The 27083-nt window shown below is 41.4% G+C and overlaps 1 protein-coding gene across 6 annotated transcripts in view; it reads right to left on the reverse strand.

Annotated features, from left to right (window-relative positions):
- Positions 1 to 27083, reverse strand: part of RFX3 (regulatory factor X3) — a 117896-nt gene that overhangs the window by 56299 nt on the left and 34514 nt on the right. For all 6 annotated transcript variants that reach the window (XM_079959353.1, XM_079959350.1, XM_079959352.1 and 3 more), the window contains exon 2: positions 5641 to 5765. In XM_079959353.1, the coding sequence (XP_079815479.1) occupies positions 5641 to 5757 (117 nt within the window). In that variant the 5' untranslated portion in view covers positions 5758 to 5765. The remainder of the gene's footprint in view (positions 1 to 5640; positions 5766 to 27083) is intronic.

The following is a 27083-nucleotide window of genomic DNA, read 5'->3' on the forward strand; positions in this document are numbered from 1 at the left end:
TTTCAATCTGTAAATCAGTAAATGGGAAAAGAGTGAGCCTTTAACAGATTTGTGAAAAAAGACAAAATTGAATTACAGTACTAATATCCTAAGTATTTTTACAAAACCCCAAACTTATTTTACCTAGACTTACATATCAATAAGAGACCTGATTTAAGAGAACTCGCCATGCTAGGATTCTTTTCTAAAACAAGAATTGTATAATGGTGGTTCCCTCACTGCGAGAAGTGAAGTTACAGGGAACCTGACAGAGGGCCATCTTGGTAGTTACACCCTGTGGAATGCCCTCCCATCAGATGTCAAGGAGATAAATAATTACACAACCTTCTGTAGACATCTGAAGGCAGCCTTGCATTGAGAAGCTTTTAACGTGCAATGTTCTGTTGTGCTTTTGCATATTCTCTTGGAAGTTGCTCAGAGTGGCTGGGGCAACCCAAAATAAGCTGTACTTGTAGTTGTTATTGTAACAAGGAATCTATCTATCTAGCTCACATCACTCAGCTATATTTCATGGGCAAACCAGTTAAATATCAAATTTTAAAGACCCAATTCTAGATATCTGAGGAAGGGGGGGGGGAATCAAACTCACAAAATTAGTTTGGAGAACCAAAGTAAATGAGGTATAGGTGGGCATCCTAGCATATCTCAATCTTCTTCCAGCAACCTCATTTGAACAAGCCCCTCATCTCAAATTCTCAAGCTACCACAAGTGACATGGGTATTCCGGGGGGGGGGGGGGAGTCCTGTGCAAATTAGGTAGTGTACATAGGGTAGTCACTCTGCATTGGAAAATTTGCCAGAGCTGCCATGACAGAACACAGGATGTGGCATAATTCACCACACACTCATAGAACATCACCACCAATGGATAACCCTATAAAGGAACCCTATAAAGGAAGACCACAAGTCAGACAGCAGATGGCGTGGCCAGGGGCGAGATCATCCTGGCCTCATGTCTTGCTGGTTGACGAATGCAGGAGACAAGCCCACGATGCTCCTGATTCAGTCGGGGTGACTGGGGTAGTTTGGTGGGAGACCCTTACCTTTCCCTACTGATATACACACGTTAGGTAAAGGTAAAGGGACCCCTGACCATTAGGTCCAGTCGTGACCGACTCTGGGGTTGTGGTGCTCATCTCGCTTTATTGGCTGAGGGAGCTGGCGTACAGCTTCCGGGTCATGTGGCCAGCATGACTAAACCGCTTCTGGCGAACCAGAGCATTGCACGGAAACGCCGTTTACCTTCCCGCCAGAGCGGTATCTATTTATCTACTTGCACTTTGACGTACTTTCGAACTGCTAGGTTGGCAGGAGCAGGGACCGAGCAATGGGAGCTCACTCTATCATGGGGATTCATTACATTTATTTAGCTACAGGTGGTCATTTTAAATATTTTCCCTTTAAAATCTATTATCAAACTGCCAAAATGTTTTGTTATTGTTATTGTTCTTATCCTAGCTTGAGTCCTTCACATTGTTTAGGGTTGGCACTGGGGAGAGATGTGCTCTTGTGCCTTTTACAGCTGTGTGGAAGGCAGAAATTAAGCAGGACAAGACTTTTATTGCAGAGAAATACAATTACACAGAAAGCTTTACCTACTGTCAGACTAAGCGTCAATACATCTATCTTATTACCTGTTTGTGGAGTTCAATTTATTTTTGGGCCCTCCATTCCCATTTACAAAAGAGGGTACAAAATTGCATCTACTATTTATTTTTGGAACTGATTTGTCTGTGTGTTCTCTATGAATCTAATGCCTCTCAAGATATTGTCGCCAAACTTGGCACCAGGATTTCTGACACAGGAGCATGGATTTTCATCAACACTGGGCCACCTGCTGCCATTCTGAACCAAGATGGTGGACTGAAACATGAATTTGGTATGCCTTTGCCTGATTTTTGGCGTGACTGGTCCAAACTGCATTGATTTGGACACCTCTGAAGATACTGTTACCCCATTTGTTGTGATTTTGACAAATTTGGCATCACAGGCCCAATCTGCACCAATATGGATGGTTCTGAAGATATTGTTGCCCAAGTCTGCATGAAGGTTAATGAGGTGGTCCCCATCTACTTTTGGATGCTAGATGCCATGTTGAATGAATATGGTGGACCACAATTAAACATTAGCATCTCCCCCAATTGGGGTTGTGTCAAGCATTTCCTGGGTTAGGTTGGAGCCTTGGCATAGTGTGTGAGAGGACATAGCACTAAACTCACAAAAACCCATTTCTTTGAATTCCTGGGCACAACCAGGCACTCCGAAGCAGTTGAACATAAACAGTGTTTAAATCTTATGCAAATGTGTGTTTTTTTGTAAGTGCAGCAGGAGACTCAGTTAACACACAGTTTATGAGGCCCAAACAATCTGGTTGGCATCTCTGGATGGTCTGGGGGTCAGAATCAGTATAATGCAGCTTCCTATGCCTTTTAAGGTCAAAACCCAAAGCAAAAAAGGAAGACATCCAATGGTACAGTAAACAGCAGCAAGGAAAGATAAATAACCTGAATTTACAAAGGAAAAATTGAGCACTACAAGACTGGCAAGACAATGAAAGAACAAGATCAACCTCACCACCACAGTCGTCAGGGAAAGCAGAATGTCAAAAAGAAATACCAAAAGAAAGAGCAGCAGGGGTAACTGTTTCAAAAGAAGATAACCAAGTTATCTTCTTTCTTTCCAGCAAAAAGAAACATGTTTTGAAATAAAAAGATCCTAAAAACTGCAGATTTATTGAACACCAAAAGACAGTTCAAAGACCCCCTACAAGAAGATGCGATGCAGGAAAACCTACATGGAATAGAAATGAGAGTAGAATGAGAATTAAGAACTGAGCAGGGGGACTCTGATTAAGACAAAAATGTCACCAGGTTTTCAAAAGCAGCAAGCTGAAAAATGGAAGACAGCAGAGGAGAAACGAAAGAAAAGACAGCCCTTCAAACAAGAAAACTGAACAGAGCAAGAAACGCCAGTGCCAAAAACTGACAGTGACTGTACTCCCCACTGATGCCCCCCAACAGAAGAGGGTCAAGCAGGTTGGTTCCTGTATTATATGAGAAGCATCCCTGAAGGTAAGAAGTGCTGCAGGTAAATCTTTAGCTCATCTTCACTGGTTCTTTATTTTCTAAAGAAACTCAATTTGGAGGAGCACTCTCCACTTAGCCGGAAAGTCTCTACTTACGTAATGTGGAAACTCTGTTGAACATTGAGATAGAAAAACTAAATTGGGCAGATACATGATTCAAGTCTGAATACCAGCATAGTCTTCATATGTTTTCAAAGGATGGGGAAAAGAAAATGCAAAATACATTCTCATGGGACATCTGCCTTGAAGATGGAGATATTAGAGCAGGCTTCCTCAACCTCGGCCCACCAGATGTTTTGAGACTACAATTCCCAGCATCCCTGACCACTGGTCCTGCTAGCTAGGGATCATGGGAGTTGTAGGCCAAAAACATCTGGAGGGCTGAGGTTGAGGAAGCCTGTATTACAGTAACCACTGTTAAATATGTGCAGGACACCATTCTATGTTTCAAGTTAAAGCTCCTGCACCCATTTTCAAAGTCAGGAAAGAATGTGGCACACATCCCAATTCAGCCCATCTTTTTAAAATGGAGACATCAGAATTAATGATCCAGCACATTTAGGAACCTAATCTGCATTTCAGTCTTAGATTCCCGTTTAACGACCACAAGCCGTTTCCATGAGGTTATAGAAAATGTTGAACAAATGAACCAAAATGAAAAGGTTGAAATATCAGAATGTAAGTTGGTGACCAAGGTTAGCACACCATTCAACTTTTCAAGCCTGACCCTCTGGCTGGTTTCCAAGACGGTAAAGAAAGACGCAACACACAACTGTAAGAGTTTCCTTTGAGCACTGAGATATCCAGTGGAACAGCAAGGGCTCAAGGGCAGATGAGGCAAAAGATATTGCAATGTGGTAGCTGAAGCCTCTCAAAACACTCTTTTATTAGTCATTATTTTCATTGTCATTTGCAGAAGAAAGGCATACCAAAACAAATTACATGCTTCTGTAAAATCTGCTGCCTCACAGGAACAAATGGAGCATCAATTTATACAGCATGCTGCTATTCAATGTTTGTCAACAACATCAAAAGTGGATAAAAACATTCAGCGCAAAATTAAAAGCCACCTTGAATGAGAAAAACAAAGCATTATACAAGGGAAGGTATTGCTCCAGACAATATGCTTTTCAAACAGAAGACTGAGAGGAGCAAAACCAGCTCAATTCACTCAGATTTATAAATCCAATTTGAAATTTTAATTATAGCACTTTCAAATAAAGCAGACTAAATACTGTATTTTTTCAAGTAGCAAAAACATGTAGAGAATAATAAAACTGTTAACAACAAAAACTGGGTACAAGTCTAGTTATGTAATACAATCTCCACAACTAACATTACATTGAGCATGTAGTGTCATTTCATGCATATTCTTAAGGTATTAATGGTTAATATAAGACAAATCTGAGTAGTTGCTGGGTGAGAATTGTTATCTTCTTCCCCATTACATATGAAAAGACAGGAGACCAAATTTCCACAAAGGTATTTCTCTTCGTTATACCTTCTGCCCCTCTTCTAAGACTAGTGAGTCGCTCTGAGACCGTCACATCCCACAAAGGGTAGCTCAGCCTGAGAATGCCAAACAGAAGCTTTCACCAAACGTGCAGTTATCAATAGGGGGTAAAAAAACCCTAAATCTTGATGTCAAATAATGAGGTCATAATCTATGTTCAATGAAAGAACGCTAAAGCTGGATTTGGCAAGAGTTGTTGTTCAATTATTTTAGAAATGGTATTAAAGACCCTGGTATTCTACATAGCATGGAAAAAGGTTCCAAGATTCCCACATCCCTCCAGCAAAGAGGATTTATTGATTTTAAGTGAACCAGAGTCCAATGTCACCCAAGAAAGACCTTCAGAGAAGCTTCATGAAGACAAAATGGTTTTTTAAGATGGGGTCCTTCACAAGCCTTCACTTATTTTCATTCATTTCTTTGCCTGTTTTGGTCTCCTATACTAAACATAAACCTTTTGCATTTCCCATACAATATTCCACAAACATACAATAAATCAATGAAGCCCCCCTTTTCATGTCACAATGAGATTTAGTACACACGGATTAGAATACTGTAAGGGAACAAAGTCCTTCCCTTCTTCATTCTAAACATTTTGCGAATGAACCAACACTGGAGAAGCTGGGGCCAATTAGGGTGCATTTTTTAAAGATTTTCCTTCAACCCTTGACCCACCCAGCCTTTGTATGAAGCTAACACCATTTACATACTAATTATGAATCTCCCTCTAGAGCTCCATACAGAGCTGTGATAAACGCAGATGGTTCTAACCCTGCACTTGGACTCCATGACTCCGCAGCTGAAGACAGGAGGCCGGTAGGGAGGCTGCGTTTGGGGAGGGAGCAGCCTGGATGAGGGGAGAAGAGGTGCAGCAACACCCTGAATAAAGGCTATTGGGGGCCATTTTAGCTGGAGTAAAATTGAAACACAGAACTTTTTTTGGTGATCCAGATAGATAGATGGATAGAGAGACTACTTTGGCTTTGCATGAAAATGACTTGTTTTCCATGTTTCATCCATATCTGACAAGCAAGCACTTTACCTGTTGTTGCACTGGTAATTGCTGTACCACCTGGGTGGGCACGGCTGCTTGGCCAGCTACAGAAGTCTGTAAAGTCACTGTCGAACCTGTGTCCGAACCAGTCTCTGATGTCTGCATTGTCGTTTCTGCATGAAATTGAAAAATAAGCATGTTAAGGGTTGTGCTCTCTTTTAAAGACTGGCCACTTCAAATGGCCACGTTCCCTTCATAATCCAGTAGCTCCCTCCTCTGGTGAGAACTTCACCACAGACTCCTGAGGAAGCTTATCAGACATGGAAGAAGAGAAAAGGTCCGACTATAGAGCAGTAACTGGTGAAGAAACAAAAGGGATGAATAATGGGAAAATGTAAAACAGGGACCCTCCCAAGGACACGTATTTGAACCTGGGCTTTTAAACTTGTTCTTTAATGATCTAGTGTGATCTGGATACCAAACTGATGATACCAAATTGTTCAGAGTGGTTAAAACAAAAAGGGATTGCAAGGAGCTCCAAAAGGATCTCTCCAAACTGAGTGAATGTGCAGTAAAATGGCAAATGCAATTCAACGTCAGCAAATGTAAAGTGATGCACATTGGGCCAAAACAAAATGAATAATAATAATAATAATAATAATAATAATAATAACCCTATACTCCACAAAAACATTCATGGGGTCTGAACTGGGAGTTAGTGACTGGGAGTAAGATCTTGGGTTTGTAACGGATAGTTCCATGAAGATATCAACCCAAAGTGTGCCAGCTGCGAAAAAGGTGAATTCCATATGAGGGATCATTAAGAAAGGAACTGAAAATAATACCGTTATATAAATATATGGCAATGCTGCACTTGGAGCGCTGCGTACATTGCTGGTCCCATCGCCTCAAAAAGGATATTGTAGAGCTCAAAATGGTTCAGAAAAGGGCAACAAAAATTATCAGAGGATTGGAGCAATTCCCCTGCGAGGAAAGGTTAGAACATTGGGGGGCTTTTGAGTTTAGATGTGTGTTTGGGGGGGGGGTGGCGTGGAGATGATACGAGGTATATCAAATTATGCATGGTGCGAAGAAAGCAGAAGTAAGCTTTTCTCCCCCTCTCATAACACGAGAATTTGGGGACATCTAATGAAGCTGAATGTTGGAAGCTTCAGGACAGAGAAAAGAAAGAACTTCTTCATATAAGACACAGTTAAAGTATGGAACACACTCCCCATTCAGGACTCTTGCCCACCCCATCCCCCAGATGGGGTGACAGCCCTTCTGTCTTGACAGGATTCAACCTCAATCTGCTAACCTCCATTCCTCCTCCAACTGCCTCCACTCACACAGGACCTTCACCACCTTCGCTGGTTCCAATTTAAAGAAGAGGTAGGGATCCTGGTAACACCCAGCCCAACCCCCCTGGTGATCTCTCCCAGTGGCTTCATATAGACATTGAACAGCATAGGGGAGAGGAAAGAGCCCAGAGGCACTCCACAAGTGGGAGCCCAGGGGGCCGAACACTCGCCACCCAACACCATTTTCTGGACATGACCCAGGAGGAAGAAGCAAAACCATTGCCTAACGGGGTTCCGAACTCCCCTAGATGGTCCAGAAGAATACCATGGTCTGTGGTATCACAGAAGCATTCATAGCTCAGCGTTTAAGAAATGTGCAGTTGGGTGGCTCACAGGGGCACTCACGACTAAAAACTGAGACCAAAATAAAAATAATGAGGAGTTTACAGGAATTCTTCACCTCACTCCCAGCCAAGGATGGCACATGGACAATACAGATATAGGCATACAGTGGTACCTCGGGTTACACACGCTTTAGGTTACAGACTCTGCTAACCCAGAAATAATACCTCGGGTTAAGAACTTTGCTTCAGGATGAGAACAGAAATCGCGCGGCGGCGGCGCGGCAGCAGCAGCGGGAGGCCCCATTTGCTAAAGTTGTGCTTCAGGTTAAGAACAGTTTCAGGTTAAGAACGGACCTCTGGAACGAATTAAGTACGTAACCAGAGGTACCACTGTATTTCTCTAATTTGTACATTTTCAGCAAGAAAAATAAAAGTCATGAAATGAATGACTGAGTTTAATTAAGTAAATGACTGATTGTAGTAACAAAAAAGTTACATTTTGATTAGTATTTTAACTGTTTGATTGTTTTGAAGGCTTCTTTAGTACTTTAAAATACTAAACCATAAATCCTTCTTGCTATTTCTTATTAAAACACAAAATTTAACTCTAATAGCAACATGCACTTTCGGTTGTTTTGATGAGCTGATCTTTTTCAAAGCGATAGATCCAGAAAAACATCAGTGGATGGGGATGGATGGAAAGTTCTTCTTCTTGGTAGCTACCTTAGCCTGGTAAAAAGTCTATCCTAAGGATTGGGGGACCTGCTGAAAGGGGTGGGTTTTGTATAGGATGCTACAGAGGAGAGGGATTGCTAAAAATCAGGTTGAGGCAACTTTCACGTGTGGAAGGTGCCCAATTTTCAGCAAGCCCTCCTTTTCCTCAGCCCCTATGTTGCAGCCCACCTCATTCGACAGGGTCACCATCTCTGGCCTCCAGAAGAGGCTGAGGAGGGGCTCAGGAACGTTGAGGGGGAGGAGCAGAAAGATAATCTTCCAGCATGGCCCTTCGGTGGGTGTTTCTCTGGATCTAACATGGCTACCTTTCTTTTTGTGTGTATCACAATGATTGTTACATTCTGTGTGCTAGTAATACTGCAGAAGACAGAACGCAGCATGCTCAATATTTTCCATATATCTGCTTGATCCATCAACGGATACCGAGATGTCGTGCTTCAAAGTAATTGTAGTATAGTACTTTTACAGTGCTCTTTTCAAGTGATTTGCTTATCACACAACAAAGGCAGTCAGATTAATCTCTTCTGAAAAGCTAAATAGCCCTCTGCTGCCTCATAAGAACACTGCCCCTATGGAAATGAACTGTATATGACGGAAGGAGAGATGGGCCCAACTTCCGTCTAGCCATCCTTGCCTAATGTGACTGTCAGGTGTGTCACCAACAACAGATGCTTGTTTGACAAAGGACCTTTTTATTCTGGCTAATTAAGCAGTTGGACACACCCGCCTGTTAACGGGTCTGCTTTGTACAACCAGCACTAGCTGAATCATGTGAATCTACAGATAAATAGGGCACATTTTGAAAGAAGCCTAATTAACCTCGAAGAGAGGAAAATAATATTGCAGTAACCCAGCTGCTGATTGTGACAAGATTAGCATTTCTTCAATTTAAGAAATGGTGTTTAGAACACAGCTTTTATTACAAAATTTATCTTCCCCCAATGTTCTTTGCAAAAGTTGTTCAGGGTTATTTAATACGTTCTAGATGCACAGTAGGGCTCCTTCTGTCTTCTGTGCTGCGCATACCAGAATGAATGGTTTAACAATCTGATCCATCAATTACCTAGCAAATCACACAGTGCAAATATGCCATCTTAATAGTAACTATTTTTAGCAAGCACTTTCATCAGCAACTAATTTGCTATTCTAAACACTACAGTTTGCAAAATCTTGTTACACTGCATCTACTTTCATTTCTACACAAAATGATGTCACACGTTCTTAATTCAGTACAATTCAGTACAGAAACATAAATGCCTGTAATTTACTTTCAAGACATCAGGCCATCTCCAAGTCTTCAAAACACTCCATCAACGGTGTCTCCGAAAATGTTTACGTATCACTTGCGAAGACAGGTGAATTAACTAAAGCCAGTGTACTGGAAGAAGCAAAGATCACCAGTGTTGAAGCAATGATTCTTCAGCCTCAACTTTGTTGGACTTGTCATGTTGTGCGGATGCCTGATTATCGTCTTCCAAAGCAACTACTCTATTCCGAACTTAAAAATGGAAAGCGTAATGCTGGTGGGTCAACAAAAGAGGTTTAAAGACTTGTCTCAAGGCAAATCTAAAAAAGTGTAGTATAAACACTGACAACTAGGAAGCACTGGCCTGAGAGCGCTCCAACTGGAGAACAGCCTTTACCAAAGGTGTCATGGGCTTTGAAGACGCTCAAACTCAGGACAAAAGGGAGAAATGTGCTAAGAGGAAGGCATGCTTGGCAAACCCTCAGTGTGATCAACTCCCACTCGGAAACCAATGTCCCCACTGTGGAAGGATGTGTGGATCCAGAATTGGCCTCCACAGTCAAGTACAGACTTACTGTTAAGACAGTGTTCATGGATGACAATCTTACTCGGCTACGAGGGATCACCAAATAATAATAATAATAATAATAATAATAATAATAATAATAATAATAATAATAATTTATTCCCTGCCCACCTGGCTGGGCTTCCCCAGCCACTCTGGGCGGCTTCCAACCAAGTATTAAAATACAGTAATCTGTTAAACATTAAAAGCTTCCCTAAAGAAGGCTGCTTTTCTTTTTTTCCTCCCAAGAAAAATATCTCTAGCTAGGAAGTGATCTTATGGAAGGGACTTTTAAAAATAACTTGCCTATGTAACTGTGAATGGCCAGATTTTCATATGGTGGATTTGTTTCTGAACAGCATAATTCTTAAAAATTTTTAGCAGTGTCTTTGAGTGAGTGAGTGAGTGAGTGAGTGCATGCAAACACACCCACACACCCCAGTACAAAGCACTAAGTTCCTATTCTATAAAACAAATGAATTATTAAGATCAACAATAAAACCTTTATGAGAACTGGGGAAGTATTTTATAAATAAGAAATAAATAAACTAAATGGCTTAGCATTTCATAGATGTATCAGAGAAACTGGTCAGTTGCCTGTCCTGGATGGGTTTCAGGTATGCAGCCTGGGAGTGCTTGTGGATCCAGGTCTGTCTCAGTAGCTAGATAATAACAATAATTTTATTATTTATATGAGTTCCCCCAGCTACTCCGGGCAATGGTGCTTTTACCGGCTGTGCCTATCCTGAAAGCGATGGCCATTCCTGGACCAGGAGAGCTTGACCAGAGCAGTTCAGGCAGTCGTGATTTCAAGATTGGTTTACTGCAATGCACTCCGAGTGGGACTTCCCTTGGGCTTGACCCGGAAACAGCCCGAGTGCAGAGCACGGCCGCAGGGTTGCTGACAGGAGGGACACCCAATGAGCACAGAACACCTCCGCTCAGAAATCTGCACTGAATCCTTTGGTTTCATTCACAAGAAACTTGTTAGACGTTTTTAAAGTAAATAAATAAACAAATACTTTTTTTCTTGCTGATTCAGAAAGGTTGTATTGCATACAGTGGTCAAAACAGATTCCTTGACTGTATTACTTGTATGGGAAACAAAATAGCTTTGACCATATCATTGCAGAACTGTTTTACACAATAAAATGAACAAGGGCTCTGAGACGTATTTTGTTTTATTAAACAATCAATAAAACTTAATTTTTAAGATATATCAGATGACACTGTAACATAAGAGGGTACAATTTTAACTATCCTCACAAATGTGTGAGTTATTTCAGGCTCAAAGAGACCTTAAACATGTACAAAATCAAAAAAATTACTTCGAAATCTATTTTATAACCACAAAAAACACCCTCCTTATTTTTAAAACATAACAAATACATGGTTAGCCCATTCTACACAAACACACACAAAAGTATGATACACGTGTTAGTTGTGGTTTGCGTACAATGGCTTATCAAACCTACCAGGAATGACAAAAATTCACTTTGAATGGTTGATGACCTTTTTCTGTGGAACTTAATACCATTTGTATGCCGTCTTTTGAAAGAGACCACAATTAGCTTTATTTTGATACCAAAATAAACCCAATTGGTTGAAAAATAAGCGAAACGGGAGGTTTTTTCTAAACTGACGCAGAAATTGCATTAGCTTATATTGCGCGAATATTGAAAAAAAAATTTAAAAAAATTCTCCTGTGTCCAATTTTGGACCAAAAAATCCTTAAAAATTGATTTGAGGTTATCTCATCTTGGGACGTGGGTGGCGCTGTGGGTTAAACCACAGAGCCTAGAACTTGCCAATCAGAAGGTCAGGGTGAGCTCCCATTGCTCAGTCCCAGCTCCTGCCCACCTAGCAGTTCGAAAGCACATCAAAGTGCAAGTAGATAAATAGGTACCGCTCCGGCGGGAAGGTAAACAGCATTTCCGTGCACTGCTCTGGTTCACCAGAAGCGGCTTAGTCCTGCTGGCCACATGACCCGGAAGCTGTACGCCGGCTCCCACGGCCAATAAAGAAGAAGAAGAAGAGTTTGGATTTGCTATCCCGCTTTATCACTACCCTAGGGAGTCTCAAAGCGGCTAACATGCTCCTTTCCCTTCCTTCCCCACAACAAACACTCTGTGAGGTGAGTGGGGCTGAGAGACTTCAAAGAAGTGTGACTGGCCCAAGGTCACCCAGCAGCTGCATGTGGAGGAGCGGAGACGCGAACCCGGTTCCCCAGATTATGAGTCTATCGCTCTTAACCGCTACACCACACTGGCTCTCCACACTGGCGAGATGAGCGCCGCAACCCCAGAGTCAGCCATGACTGAACCTAATGGTCAGGGGTCCCTTTACCTTTACCATAACTATCTACACATAATTTTTCTTGGGAGAAAATCTAAGTCGTCAGAGCACATGGCACTGGGTGATTTGGCGTGGAATGACCCCATAGCTCCCAAACTCAGCAGAACGAAGGAGGCTGAGGAGGGAGAGGGATTGGCCTGGTCTCAGCCTAGGGAGCTGGGCTAGGGGCGGGAGGAGGGGACCTCTTCCAGGTCCTTCTTACTGGCTCAGTGTACTGGGGCAAGCAACAGGGGACTGGTCAAGATGGGGGGGCAGAAACTCAGCTAGCTATGTATTTTTATTGATTTTTATTGATTTAGGAGGGGGCAGCTGCCCCTCCCTGCCCCCCCCGGCTACACCCATGGGTTGTTCCCTTGTATAGTGGGGGGGAAATAAAGTTAAATACATCCACACACTTAGAAAACTGCATTAAAATTATGTTTTTAAATTGCAAAGATTTCCTTTAAGTACTTGTGCTGAAGTTATTTTTAGAGTCAAAAAGGAGAATAGTAATTGTGTAGACTTTCCATAGTTATCCTTCTACAAAAAGAGATAGTAGTAATTAATACTGGCAATTAGTAATTGGCTGTGTACTGGTAACATGAGAAGCTGCCTGAATAACTCCTTTCAACAGAAAAGATATTTTGTACTCACTTGTCCTGCATAAGGTTATTTAAAATCCAGTTCTTTTAAAAATTGTTTTAAATGAGATGCTAACAGAGATCAAAATAAAGAACAATTAAACTACAGTGTATGCTAAAACACAAATTAGGTAATTCAGTATACAACAGAATCAGCAGAAACCACATTATTTAAATTATGACAAATCTATCCCACTTTCCTTCTGTCATGTAAACCAAGGTAGCATCCATGGGACCCCCAAACTGTCTCCCATCCAGGCACTGATCAGACAACAACAGCCCTGCTTCGTTTCAGCAAGGCGGCAACTTTATGTCCCTTCCAACCAAGCCCAATAGAGAACGGTTTTATAATATTTTGAATTCCCCATCCTAGAAAAAAGGATCAAAATATTTCTTTTTGCAGAATTGCTGTACAGACACAGATTTAGAATATTCTTTAACCTGCAAGCTTAATTTTAAAAAATTCTGATTATAAAAGAGAGAGAGAGAGAGAGAGACTTCATTTTTTAAAGGAAGGAGTAGCACAGCACTGATGAAAGGGGTACTAAAGCAGGAACAGGAAACCTGTAGCCCTCCAGGTGTAGGCCCTACTCACTGACTTAAGATACTCTTATTCTTCAATAAATGGTGGGGTGTTGGGGTTGGGATGGAGAGTATGCTTTACTGTATTATGTCACATTAAAAAAGGGAAGTTCTCTCTAGAATACTACATTGCCAATGCTAATCCCCTAGAAGTGGGAACAGTTCTGCAAGGTGATAAATATACATTGTTCAAGGGTCCCCACCAATTAAGCTGCCAATGGAGTGCCTAATGTTTTGATCAAATTATATGAAAAAGAAGTTTCAGTTCTTCCAGTGGTGACTTTCTTAGGAAGCTGCAGGATTCTGATTCTATGATCAGCAGATGTGTATTCAAAAATAGCTACAGACCGTTGCATAAGATGCAAAAATAAATCTGTATATTATAATAGAAATTTCCAGTTCCACATCTACTTTCTTCAGTTTCAAAAATATCAATGGAATCAGTTTGGGTTATCCAATAAAAAAAGTCTATTTACAAAGTTTTACATATTATTTATTTGTTAATGACCTATTGTTCATGCACAACTAAAACAATTTCAGTTACAGTGGTACCTTGACTCCCAAAACTGTTCGAAAACCAAGGCATGGCTTCTGGTTGGCTGCAGGAGCTTCCTGCACTCAATCAGAAGCCGCGGAAGCTGCAACGGATGTTCGGCTTCTGAAAAATGTTTGCAAACCGGAACACTTCCGGGTTTGCAGCGTTTGGGAACCGATTGGTTCAGGAACCAACCCGTTCAAGTACCAAGGGACCACTGTATATTATGTGAGCTGTCCTATTAGGTAAGAATGGTAAAAAAGGTAAAGGTAAAGGACCCCTGGATGGTTAAGTCCAGTTAGAGGTGACTGAGGTGCGGAGCTCATCTCGTTTCAGGCCGACGTTTCAGGCCGACGGAGCCAGTGTTTGTCCATAGACAGCTTTCCGGGTCAAGTGGCCAGCAGGACTAAACTGCTTCTGGCACAACAGGACACCGTGACGGAAACCAGAGCGCACGGAAATGCCATTTACCTTCCCGCCACTTGGAGGTGTCATGCTCTGGATGTGGACCAGTAAATTGAAGCTGAATCCAGAATTGGTAGAGGAGCTATGTATTCTCAAACAACAGGAGGTCGGAAGAGTGGCCCTCTCCTGGAAGGAGAAGTCCATAGCTCCAGGATACTCCTGGGTCCAACATTGTCACTAGATGTTCAGGTGGCCTTGGTGGCAATGAGTGCCTGTTCCCAATCATGGCTAGTTTGGCACCTATAGCCCCTTTAGGACAGAGATGAGCCCATACATTGTCACATTCATTCAGCGCAGAAGTGTGTCTGGCACCTTCATTATATAGCTTCCATCAAATGCCAACGACAGCTGCTGCCAGCTGCACAGGGGGAAACATGCACACAATAGGTGGTTATATGTGTTTGTCTTTACTGCTAAAAAGCAGCTCCTGGACTGGGAGATTTGCATGAGGGCACCAAGTGTTGAGGGACAAGGTGATACCAGCTCCAGCCTATCCTTTTCCCTCTGCTGCCAGTCCAAGCTAAATTCCTCCCATCACTTGCAGGTTTTAGCAACAAAATAAACACAGTACAAGACAAATGCATTCCCCATCTCCAATGCCATTTCTAGGTTGTCCCTAAAGAGGGACAACGATCTTATGAAATACAGCTTGAGTGAATACAGTGAGCTTTTTTTCCTTCTCTGGTCATGTGGATGAAGCAACTGCATCATTGCTCTATCGTTATTAGATTCCAATTTTCACCAAACAAATCACCTTGTACTATGTCACTACTCTGCTAAGCTTTGGAGCAGTTTCTAAAGCAGAGAAATTAGTTTACTAGGTTATTGCCTACAAAATATTCCTGTTATCTCACTCATTTTTAAGTTGCCACAACACTTTTTGTCACTTCATGCACAAACTGTTATGCTGATTACATACTTTCAGGCCCACTTCTATGCAGGTATGCAACCACATCCACTGATGTATGAGTTTTATAAAAGATGGGAGGAGAGAAGGCAGGGAAGCAGAGATTGAAGTGTTACAGCCACTCAAGGGGATGTGTTATGCTACATCTGACAAGTGTATTTACATGGCTTCTGTACCTGGAGTTTTTTGACAGGGAAAATGACATTAGTTCTCACCCATAAGAAAAGTTCAAGTGACAACCATTATTCAAATATTACCAGGACCTGGCAGTTTTAAGTTTTATATATCTAGGCCAGTTTAAAGTACCCCAATATTCCTGACTCTCATGAAAAAAAAAGACCTTGGCTGTCAATCATGCCTGCTTTTGCAGCACAAAAATGCTTGTCACTTTCATTGCCTGTACTGTAAGCAATTGGCACTAAATCAGTTTAAGGAACTGCAGAAGTTAAACACATTTTACATTATTGTGATGACTGAAAATGCAATGAATGTCTTATCTTTTTTTTAAGAAAACAGAGAAAAGCTAATTACCTTCAGCAGTCAACTAAGATGACCTATATGTCAATATTATGTCTGGACAATGTAAAAAATTCTAATATTTTGCCATGATAGATTGCTTTCTGCTGAAAAAGAGAATGTTATTGTGTAAAGCTAAACATAAGCTTTGTTTCACTGTTACACATTTATGTGAAACATGCCTCACATTTTCAGATGCTAAAACAAGATTACATCCTTTAATTAGAAGTTTTCTAATGCAAACAAATACAAACTTAAATGAGAGACATCTTTGCATGCGGCCCTGAAGACTGGAAAGGGAGACCATAACAATTAAGAACACAAGAATCGAAGAAGAGCTGGCTGGATCAGACCAACAGCCCATCTAGTCCAGCATCCTGTTCTCACTGTGGCCAACCAGAAGCCAGTGGGAAACCTGCACACAGGATGCAAGCGCAAGCGCACTCTTCCCTTCTGTGGTTTCCTACAAGTGGTATTCAGAAGCTCTCTTGCTGCCAATTGTGGAGACAGAGCCGAGACATCTTGGCTAGCAGCTACAGACAGCCCTCTCCTCTATGGATCTGTCTAATCCTCTTTTAAAGTCATCTGGCTTAGTGGCTTCACTGGATGTCCACTATTCCCCAGCTCAGGGTGCAAAACGGGAGCCCAACTCAACCCCTTTTGTTCCTTTGCACCACAACACCCATATATTACACCTCTTTGCCAGACTTGTTGGCTGAAGAGCACAGGGTTACCACAAAGGCTACAGCCTTCCTCTCTTGCCTTTCTCAACATATACTGCCTCTGTACAATTAAGTTCCCTTTACTGATGATGACTGATTTCCATTGCTCTAGTATAACGCCCCCCCCCCCATTTTTTAAATACCATAGCAACCTTAAAGGTTCCAAACCTTCCCGTATCTGAAGATTTCAGAATTTCTGATATTTATTTGCTATGTCTTTGTGGCACATGGAAAATTGACATGGTATGAAATTATGTGCTTCACGACTCTATTTGTTCTGATCCTATATCAATATAAAATGAACGTTGTTACTTATCGTGATAAGTTCCTTATCTGTAGGGAGAACTGGGATCCATGATATGGGGTTGTCTCCGTCCATCTCACCAGTGGCAGGAAGTCTTTAAAAAAAAGCTATGAGGATATTTCAGGAGAGATACAAGTCCCTTGTTCCAGTTCCACTCCTGCTTAAGCAAGTATCTGTACAGCCATAAATAACAACTAAGGAACAGGAGAGGAACAAAGTGATTTCAATGGAACATGCCCCTCTGTTCACTGCATGAAAGGAAAAATTCCTACTGGCCCCTGTAACTAGCACAGGTAGGTGAAGGGGAGAAGGGAAATAACCCTGATATGGGTTGAGGAAGAAAAGCTGGGAAGGAAAGATCGGAGGCCCCTGGACCTTGGGGCAAAGTCTCAGCCCACTCTGGGCAACCCTCTGAGATGCAGCATCCAATAGCCTCCCCTGTGCACACAGCCACACCTGGGAGGGCCGGATCCCAATTCTCCCTACAGAGAAGAAACTTATCACAACGTTCGCTTGTCTTGTAGGGGATAACTGGGATTCATGACATAGAATGTATCTCTGCAATGCCCAGGTCAGGTGGGAGCATAGCTGTCAACTTACAGATTTGAAAATAAGGGACCAGCAGCCTCGAAAATAAGGGATCAGCAGCCAAAATAAGGGATTTTCCAAGCACAGGTATGTTCAACTTCTGAACCCCTCCAAGCCAAAGGTAGAAAGCCCAGTCAGCAGCCAAACGAAGCCTCAAGCGGTGGTTCCCACAGCGCAGCAACCCAGCAAGGGGGATGCAGCAAGGAAAACCACCGTCACCTCTCCGCTGGGAAGCGCTGAGCAAAGGCAATTCCCCAGGCAACGTGGCCGATTTGATCGGCACAAGGCATGCAAGCTCCACCCCCAGTCATTCTTAGACTCCTTTTTGGGTGAGCAACACAGCCAAGCAACACAGTTGGAGCCTCCCTCCTCCCTGGCCGGCAGGGAGGGAGAGGAGCTGCTTCCTTTGAAACCCGGGAAATTTAAGGGACATCATCAATAAAGGACAGCAGTGGGACACGGCGTTGGGATAAGGGACTTTCTCGCCAAATAAGGAATGGTTGACATCTATGGGTGGGAGCCCCTGTGGGCCCAACCTCCTCCTTGAGCACTCTTCTCCCAAAGGACGCCTTTGCTGAGGCTTCTGTGTTTTTGGGGAATGTAGGGAGGAAATGAAGTGAGGAGGAGGGAATTGGTCAAACTCTATCCTGTAACCCTCCCATCTGGTGAAGGCCAGAAATGGAACTGAGGCAAGGGGCTTGTCTCCCCCTATAAGTATCCTCAAAGTTTTTTTTAAAAGAGTTCCTGCCAGTGGCAAGATGGGCGGAGACAATTCCATATCATGGATCCCAATTCTCAGCTACAGGAGAATCTGATGATTTGGTTAAGACACACTTTCAATCTTTATGAGTGGCAGTATTTGTGGTAGCCATCAAGACACTGTGTAGGTTCATAGAAGCCTATACCGTAAACAGTGCATTTGCAAGAGGTTGCTTTATCCTTGTTGTGGCTGTGGGGACTCATTTTAGTTACAACAATAAAATGTTTGATTGGTTTAAAAACAACACCGCTAGCCCCACTAGATCAAACCATGGAGTCACTGGCTGATAGCTAAAGAACTATGAAACTATTTTGAGATATTCAAGGGGGAATGGATTTCTCTTTTCCCAAACACCAGTTTGATTCATACCCACTAACCGGCTATGTTCAAATTACTTTTCTACTAAGCAGCCTTTCAAAAGCAGTTTGTGGTGTGGTAGTGTTTTGTTTTTGAAGGAGCACTGTGTACACTAAATCCCATGGTGTTTCTAAAATAGCTCTTTGGATCCCAGCCGTTCTGTTTATCTATGATAATTTCCCCAGTCCTCAGCGGTGTTGGTAACAACTCAAAGTTGGCAAACCCATTAGGTTTCACCGAAACCACTCCTACTATAAAAGCTTCAAATGAAAATATTAACTAGTCTGGTCATGGAACTGTTTCTTGAAGAATTCAATAGGTCTAATGTGTAGTGTGAACCTTGAGGTATTCTTAAAGAAAAATGTCTAAAAATAAGAATACTCCAACATTTCATCATCTTATCACCCTCAATTAATACAGAATGACCAATGTGAGCTGGGGGTGGTGGTGCGCGAATCAGATACATTTTGTTTAATTGCTTAATTTAACAGAACTCTCAAAACCACTCTGCTGGTCATATTCCATTTCTAGTGCAATTAAATTCATTTTTGCAGTAGATTTTCAGTGGAAAACAAAGACAAGATTTAATCAGATTTTCTTAAAACAGATCTTCCACTAAATTATAAGATTAGACTGCAATTCTATTATAATTTTTTTATACGTTGGTCCTATCTAGAGAGGATATATAATTTTAATGCTATATTTAGAACTGTTATACATATTCAATCAGTTATTTAACCCTTCTAATTGTTAACAGCTTCAGTGAAATGCTAATAAAAGGACTTTCCAGGAGTATTACAAGGCAGTTTTGCAACCACATAACATAGGCAACATACAGTCATATTAAACAATAACACTGACGCAGATAGTTTGGTAACAAAATGTGATCTCTTATTTAAGTTGATAAAATAAAACTGATTACCGGTAGAACAAAACTGTACCTAATAGCAGCCCCTGATAAACGATAGAAATGCAGTAAGATTCTATTAGAGAGGTAAAATTATAAATTTGCCCACCAGGTGGCAGAAGAGAGACAGCAAGAAAAAAATAGCAAAACCATGAAAGTTTAAGATAGCCTCATTTACACATCATGCAAGTCAAATACTGTATGGGTAGATAATTAAATGTTTATCATTCTGTTTGAAACATAAATACATATATTTCTTAAAAGATTGTGTTTTCCTTAAAGAGGGCACTGCTTACTAAAACCTCTTAAGGACAAACATGTGCTCTTTAATATATTTTTTTAAAAAAAACTTTATTACCATAATATCAGAGTAGAAATAAGAAAAAGAATGGCATGCATCACTGCTGGGCAGAATATCAAGATCTACTGGAAGATCTCTGCTAGATCTGCCATGTTTCAGCTTGGGTTTCTGATTCCCAAGAACGGTAAGCAAAATTGTCAGCAACAACCAATTCTGCCCTACCTGACCTTGAGCTAATTGCCTACAACACCTGTAAAATACAAGCACAGTGGAATTCCACCTCCCAAAGAGATCTGATGTTGTACATCATATAAGGGATGTAGATGAGGATAAACAGATATGATGTGGAGCATGGCGTGGAAAAATGCTTATGTTCCTATTTGGAATGGAAAAACGCTCTGTGACAGTTTGAAACCTCGTGTCGTTATAATACTGCAAGCCTGTGTAGCAGTAGTTCTTGGTGACAGGTTCTGACAGGGGGGAGAGAGGGAGTATCGCTTTAAGATTTTATCAGGCAGTGCCTGAGCCAGGTAAATTCAGTCTGATTGGTCGGGGCGACAGCAGACTCTGATTGGCCAGAGACACCAGGTGTGAAGCTAACTGTCCCTTGGGAGTTAAGAGTCAGCCAGAGACACAGCTGGGAGGGGAACAGCTGAGATGCTGGGTCAATGAAGACGACCAGAGAACAACTGAAGGAAAAACTGAGGCCCATGTATTAATATCCAGTCCGGTACTGCTATTTGTCTGTGGAAGATCAGGGAAGGTGTCTGGTGGCAGAGTTAGTCAGAGAGGCTGAAATGCATAAAGGTCCCACCAGAGGAAGATGAGACAGTGGTTTCTGGTCCAGGCAGCCGGTGTACAAACAGAGGAGTTTTGGGATACAGGACAGATTGTCCCCAGGAGCTCAACTCGGCTGTGGAGTAACTGGCTGGGGCAGAGGTTTAGGCAATCTAGTCTGAGCTAAAAGAGGTGAGGATCAGCAACAGTGTCTCTTGAGTTTTTAGAAATAGCCATCGAGCACATCTAAGACCCAGCTATAAGTACCAGCATTCCCTTATGAATACAGTTAGTATCCCTTTAATAAACCAACCATTTTAGTTTAACTGTCATCCTTTCTCTTGTGCTGGTGTCCACTTCATGCCTAAGCCTACTTTACCTGGAGGCTTCAAATGTATTCTGAGTGAACTGGTGGCATCAGAAAATTGAAGTAGTAAAGATACCTAAACTTGGGTTTATACAAGGAAGGCTGAGGGACCCAGTAACTGTTGGCACATACCTATTAAGAATTCTCCCGAGACCTGGGTTCAGAGGGTTTTTGGAATTGGCAAAGCTAAAATCACATACAGGTGATATACTGCTTGATTAGGGTCTGCATATTTGGGCTGGACTTCATAACCATCCCTTTTTTTCCAGTAACCAGTGATGCTTAGCTGCCTTGCTTCCTGCTCCACAAAGGCACTGTGACCTCCCCCCCCCCGTTTTCTAGTGCAATCATTTTATAGGGAAAGAGCAGAAGGTGTAGTGTGTTTACTGTTACGCCTCCACTCCAACGCATCACGCTGAGTGCAACAGCTTGCCATCATTACAAAACAGGCACACTCTGCTTCCCGGGATCACTGGTGGCTTTTATGAAACCTGGGATAAACTAGTGACTTCCCCTGCAAGTTGCCCAAATAGAAATGTTTGGCTGCCAAGGCATCACCACATTTAGGGATATCTGTTTTACTCACTTGAGTTACTGAACTACAGCACCCTCTCTCCCTTTATAGAACAATAAGCTTTCTCTCATCTTCAAAGTCCCCTCTATTGGGAAGCAATAAAAACTGGGTGGGCCTGGGAAAATTCAAGGGAGATGGCAGGGTGAGTGGATGAAACAGCAAGACGGGGGGGGGGTGTCAGAATATGGGACTAAGAAGAAGTGGTTCAGGGTCAGCCTCGGGGAATGCCGTGGGGGGAAAGTTGGCCTTATGAGCCATATTAGGGTGGAGAAGTGTTAGGCAAAAGAAGAAGAAAAGTAGGATCTATGGATATATAGTAACATAGGAAGTTAAGGATTGGATGTGGGCTAAGCTAGGGTTGCCATATGTCCTCTGATCCCATTTGATCTGCATTGGTTACCAGCTCAAATCAAGGTGCTGTTTCTTAATTTTAAAGCCCTAAGCAGCTTGCAACCTGGGTAGTTTAAAGACCACCTTCTCCCCCATGTGCCCCCTGATATACAAAGAATACCTGGCACTTTAAAGAGGCCTTTAGGGAAAGCTAACTGTTCTGTTTGCTGATTCTATTCAAATGTTTTATCATGCTATTTGATGTTGTATGGATTATTTGTATTCTATTGCCTTGAGCTACTTTGAATGCTCTTTGTGGAAGAAAAACAAAACAAATATTTCTAAAATAAGAGGAAAAGAAATCAAAGATCAATAAACAGCATATATATTCACTTTCAAATGTGAATACAAACAAATACACAAAGTTCACAAAGAAATGAAACAAAAGAGCTGTAACTGTAACAAGAGAACCCACTTTACAAGAATGGCAGAAGAGAAGGGGCTAGATTTTCCTTCAATGGAAGACAGCATCCTGTAGCAGCAGGACACTCCTCTCATTGATACCAGAGGTCCTGCTCAGATGGCTTCTCAGCGTTCTACCATGTTTACAGACTGTAAAGTATGTTGCATCCTAGGCTCAGTCCTGCCTCATCCTGCTCTCATTCACCTAAACATGACAGTTTGGCTTGGAAGACGAGCTAGGACATGACAAAATGCACATGGCAGTAATGTCCTAGAAAGCCATCTCAGACTCCTTTCCTAATTAAAGGTAAAAGGTAAAAAGGTAAAGGAACCTTGGACTCTTAAGTCCAGTTAAAGGCGACTATGGGGTTGCAGTGTTCAGCTCATTTTCAGGCCGAGGGAGCCGTTGTTTGTCCAGAGAGCTTTCCAAGTCATGTGGCCAGCAGGACTAAACTGCTTCTGGCGCAACAGAACACTGTAACAGAAACCAGGGCGCACGGAAATGCCGTTTACCTTCCCGCCGCAGTAGTACCTATTTATCTACTTGCACTGGTGTGCTTTCAAACTGCTAGGTTGGCAGGAGCTTCGACAGAGAAATGGTAGTTCATGGTAGTAAATGGTAGTAAATGGTAGAAATTCAGTGCAGAACTGCCAACCTTCCAATCGGCAAGCCAGAGACTACAATAGTAACAACTGATACACAAACTCTACATTAGCCCACATGTAACACAGTGAGGCAATCTGCCATAAGATAGCTTGGCTTTTCTGGAAGTGTTGTGAAGAGCATCATATAATGCCACCTTCAAATAGATTTTAAAACGGAGAGAAAATACAACATGAGCCATTAACTTCATAGCATGACTAAAAAGGAATGGGATGAATCAGAAATTCTGCATGAACCGCTTTGTATGCCACAGAACTATAGGCTTAGCTATGTTTGTGCTGCAATATCTTTATGCTCAGCTCCAATTCATTATTTCAAATCAATGTGTAAGTTCCACAGAAAACCTAATGTCATTTCAAGCATTAAAACACAATTAAACATTTCATATCACCTTAGCTATGGTTCTTGCTTAGTCATAATAAAATTATGACTTGTATTATTTTGTTAGAAAATTAGAGTAAGCTCAACTTGTAAATAAAAATAAACTAATTAGGTATTATTTCCTCAGACACTTGGGGGGGGGGGAGTGTTCCTAGCCATATGCGTATAAAACACAGGTATCTAAAATAAGAGAAAATATTATCAGATGTAGTTTAGTCCACTGGTAAATCTTATTTTATTAATAACTTTTTCAAACCTGGGCATGAGAAGACTAAGAACTAATGTCATAGACTGAAAGTTTATGATAGATTATGACTCATTTGTTACCATGCTAATAGCTATACAAGGAAGTGTACTACATATTCACCAAAGCAGCCTCATGTATTTAATCTATGTATACCAGGTAAATGACTACAGTGGTACCTCAGTTTACAAACTTAATCTGTTACGGAAGTCCATTCTTAAACCAAAACCGTTCTTAAACTGAGGTGTGCTTTCCCTAATGAGGCCTCCCACTGCCAGTGCCCTTCCACAGTTTGGCTTCCATTCTTAGACCAAGGTCAAGTTCGCAAAGCGGGACACTACTTGCGGTTTTGCAGAGTTTGTAAACTGAATAGTTCGTAAATAGGGCTGTTCTTAAACCGAGGTACCACTGTATTCCCACTCTCTACTGCAGTTTGGAGTTTTTGGAAGATATGGCCCCTTTTATCCAGAAAGGCTTTCTAAACTGAGAATTCTGCTATTTATGTTTAAAACCAACACCAAGTATTGAAATTTTGAGGTCATATTGCTACAGTCAATTACCATGAAGCTGAGTTGATACTATAATTTTATAGTCTAAGGGATGCTGTTTTTCTCCAGTTGGATACTCTACTGAAGTAACAAGGAGCCCATCGGAAAAAGTTTGGAAACTACTGATCTAACCCCCTTTTAAGATTAAAGTTGGAGGCCATCACGTAATCTTGTGGTAGCAAACTTGTCAATTTAACTCAGACAGATGGGATTTGATTCCCAGAGCCAGTGCAGGGAGAGTGTGCCAGCAACAGAAAGATAAGCAAGTCTGAGTTAGGTTCAAGTGAGACATAGTAGTCAGCTTCTGATAAGAAAAAGTCCAAGCAAAGTAGGTAGCACCTTGGACAGCTCCATTTGTAGCTCAGGCTGGAGAGTCACACAGACAGGCAGGTTCAAATGTTGCTTAAGGAAGAAACAGCACTTTCAGTTGAGCTACCAGGACATGTCTAACTGTTGGCTATGTTATCTCTGCCTTGAAGAAGATGCCAACGTCAGGCATACAAGCCATAACTGATGAAAGGTGCCAGGAATGCCACCTGAGCTTCTAAAGACAGGGCCTAACACCTGCAAAGTCTGAACCCAATTATTGTGTAGAAGCGCAATGCTATTCAGAGAAGGCAAAACATCAGTTCCCAGGTGAGACAAGTCACACTCCAGCAGTTCTTCTGGTTTGTTTGGATTTAACTTCAATTTAATGCCCCTTATCCAATCCACTAACTACTCCAGGCACTGTTAGAATCCCTACAGCCTCAGCAACCCTTAAAAGGGGGGCCACCGTTATGACTCCCAGATACTGAATGGGGTTCAAGGGTTGTGCAATGCCACCCAAGGAAGAGATGAGTTTTCAACAGAGAAATTTAGTTCATGCTATTTCCCACTGTATCCTGAGCTCCATAGGAATGTGATAGGCAAAAAAGTAGGAAGCCTAGAGGTGCAAAAGATAATGAAGAAGAAGTGGGAAAGACAGCAATATATGTTGGGAGAGGATGCAAGGAGCTATGGGGAGTTATTACAGCTCATATCAACTTAGAAAAATAATGCAGACAATTGCAGAAATGCTGACTGTGTAGATCACTAAAAGATTAATACATTTGTACTAGTACTCCCGATACATTTAGTAATGCTAATATGCCGTTTGTTGGATGAGACTAGACCAAATCAAAAATCACAACTACAAGTGGAAGCAGAAAAGAATTTATAACAGAAGGGTATTAGAAAGAAAAAAATGTAACTCTTATGGAGTGGTACTTGTGGACAATGCAAATAAATTAAAGCAGTAATGAGAAGGAGAAGTAGTGTGCATGGAAAGGAATGAGGGTAAGTGTCAGGACACCAAAGGAGTATTAGAAAATAATTGGATGGTATTTCCAGTTTCACTCCAAGTTCACAAGAAAGTTGTTAAGCCCATCTATACACATTTTCATCATAATCCTTAAATATGCAGAAGACTCATATTTTCAGTTGACTAATGTGCCGACATCAAACTTTTAAAAAGTTATCACAAAAACAAAACCACTTATCACAAGACCAAGTATTCAAGGACAGAGTTCAATGCATTCATTCCATCAGTGTGAGAACTTCTGGCTGCAGAACGGAATTGCCCTTCGCTCTCCTCTCCCTGTCCACCACCTCAATTTGTTCTGGGTTTCCCCCCAACCCTTTGAAACAAATTTGGTGTGAGCACAGTGGGAAAAAAGAGGTTCCACTGCACAAACATAAAGCTTGGCGCAAATGAACAGGTGCATTTGATACCACCTCAAAGTTTTTAGAAGATAAACTCCCCATAGTATTTGGTAGAGCAGTAATTTCCCATCCCAACTGTTCTCACCTTTGTATCATTGAAACAAAGAACCTGGGTAAAAAGAAGACATAGCAGAGCCTCATCTCACTGAATGCCTATGATTTCAATCAACTGATAAATATAAATACAATTCTGCAAAGTTTCAAGTCTCTTTCCTGATCTCATTCTATGCCACATGCCAAGAAAGTTACGGAAGGAGCTTAATAGTGAAAGACAAACAATATTTTAAAAATTGAAAAAATATTTTAAACAATTTGAATTATTTAATACTCATCGGAAGTTATTTGTGTGGATTGGTTTATTACTAAATTAAGCTTTTATGTTTCTACTGCTAGGACAACTGTCAACTAATCATAGAAAGTTGTGCCATTTTAATAAGGGATGAAATATAATTGGGTAAAAGTAACACTTGCTCTATAAATTAATTGCCAGCCTTTAAACTACCATTTTACATTTTCCCTAAAATAATAATAATGAGCAAATGGTGTATGAATGTGCATTTACAGCCTATGGCTGTCAAAAGAGACAATTCAATCCTCAGCATAACTAGCCATGTCAGGAAATGTAACCATGGATAGGTATACCCAAGTTTCTATCATTTTTGCCATTCTCAGCCTCCCACCTCCTCAGCCTCCCACCCACGTCCCTGCACTTTTCACACTGCAGACTTGACAGGAGAACAGCATGACAGACTTATGACACTGAACTAAATTTGTCTAGCCGCCACTGGCAACTTATTCATAGCCACTGTCTCTAGATGAATGCGCAATTAATAGCTACCAAACTCTCTCCTCATCGTGTGATTCTAGGGTTTTCAATTATTCTCTTTTCTTGCACTTTTTATTAATTTTTTTTAAAAAAAACTTTAGCAAAGAATGCATTTCCAAACTCAAAAAAAGTGAACAGCTGCTGCAGAAATGATTGAATCTAAAATGAACAAACAAAAAGCTAATAAGATACTGACTGTGCATAGATTGAAACAACAACATTTTTGATCTCACTGTACCTGGCCTAGGGAAGCTTCTCCTTAAACCTGTTAATAGTTGGCTGATGTTCTACTGCTTACAGTACATTCACTCCATAACTTTGTTTACCATGGTTATTTTTCTTTGGTCTATGTAACAACCAGGTTTGAATTAATTTCTGAAGTAAGCAGGGAATTAGAATTCAGGCAGATATTGCACATTGCCCACCCCTGATAATCTATCTAATCTTCGTTTGTTTTTCTGCTAC

Source organism: Podarcis cretensis, assembly GCF_951804945.1.
Source record: "Podarcis cretensis genome assembly, chromosome: 17".
NCBI classification, from domain to species: Eukaryota; Metazoa; Chordata; class Lepidosauria; order Squamata; family Lacertidae; genus Podarcis; species Podarcis cretensis.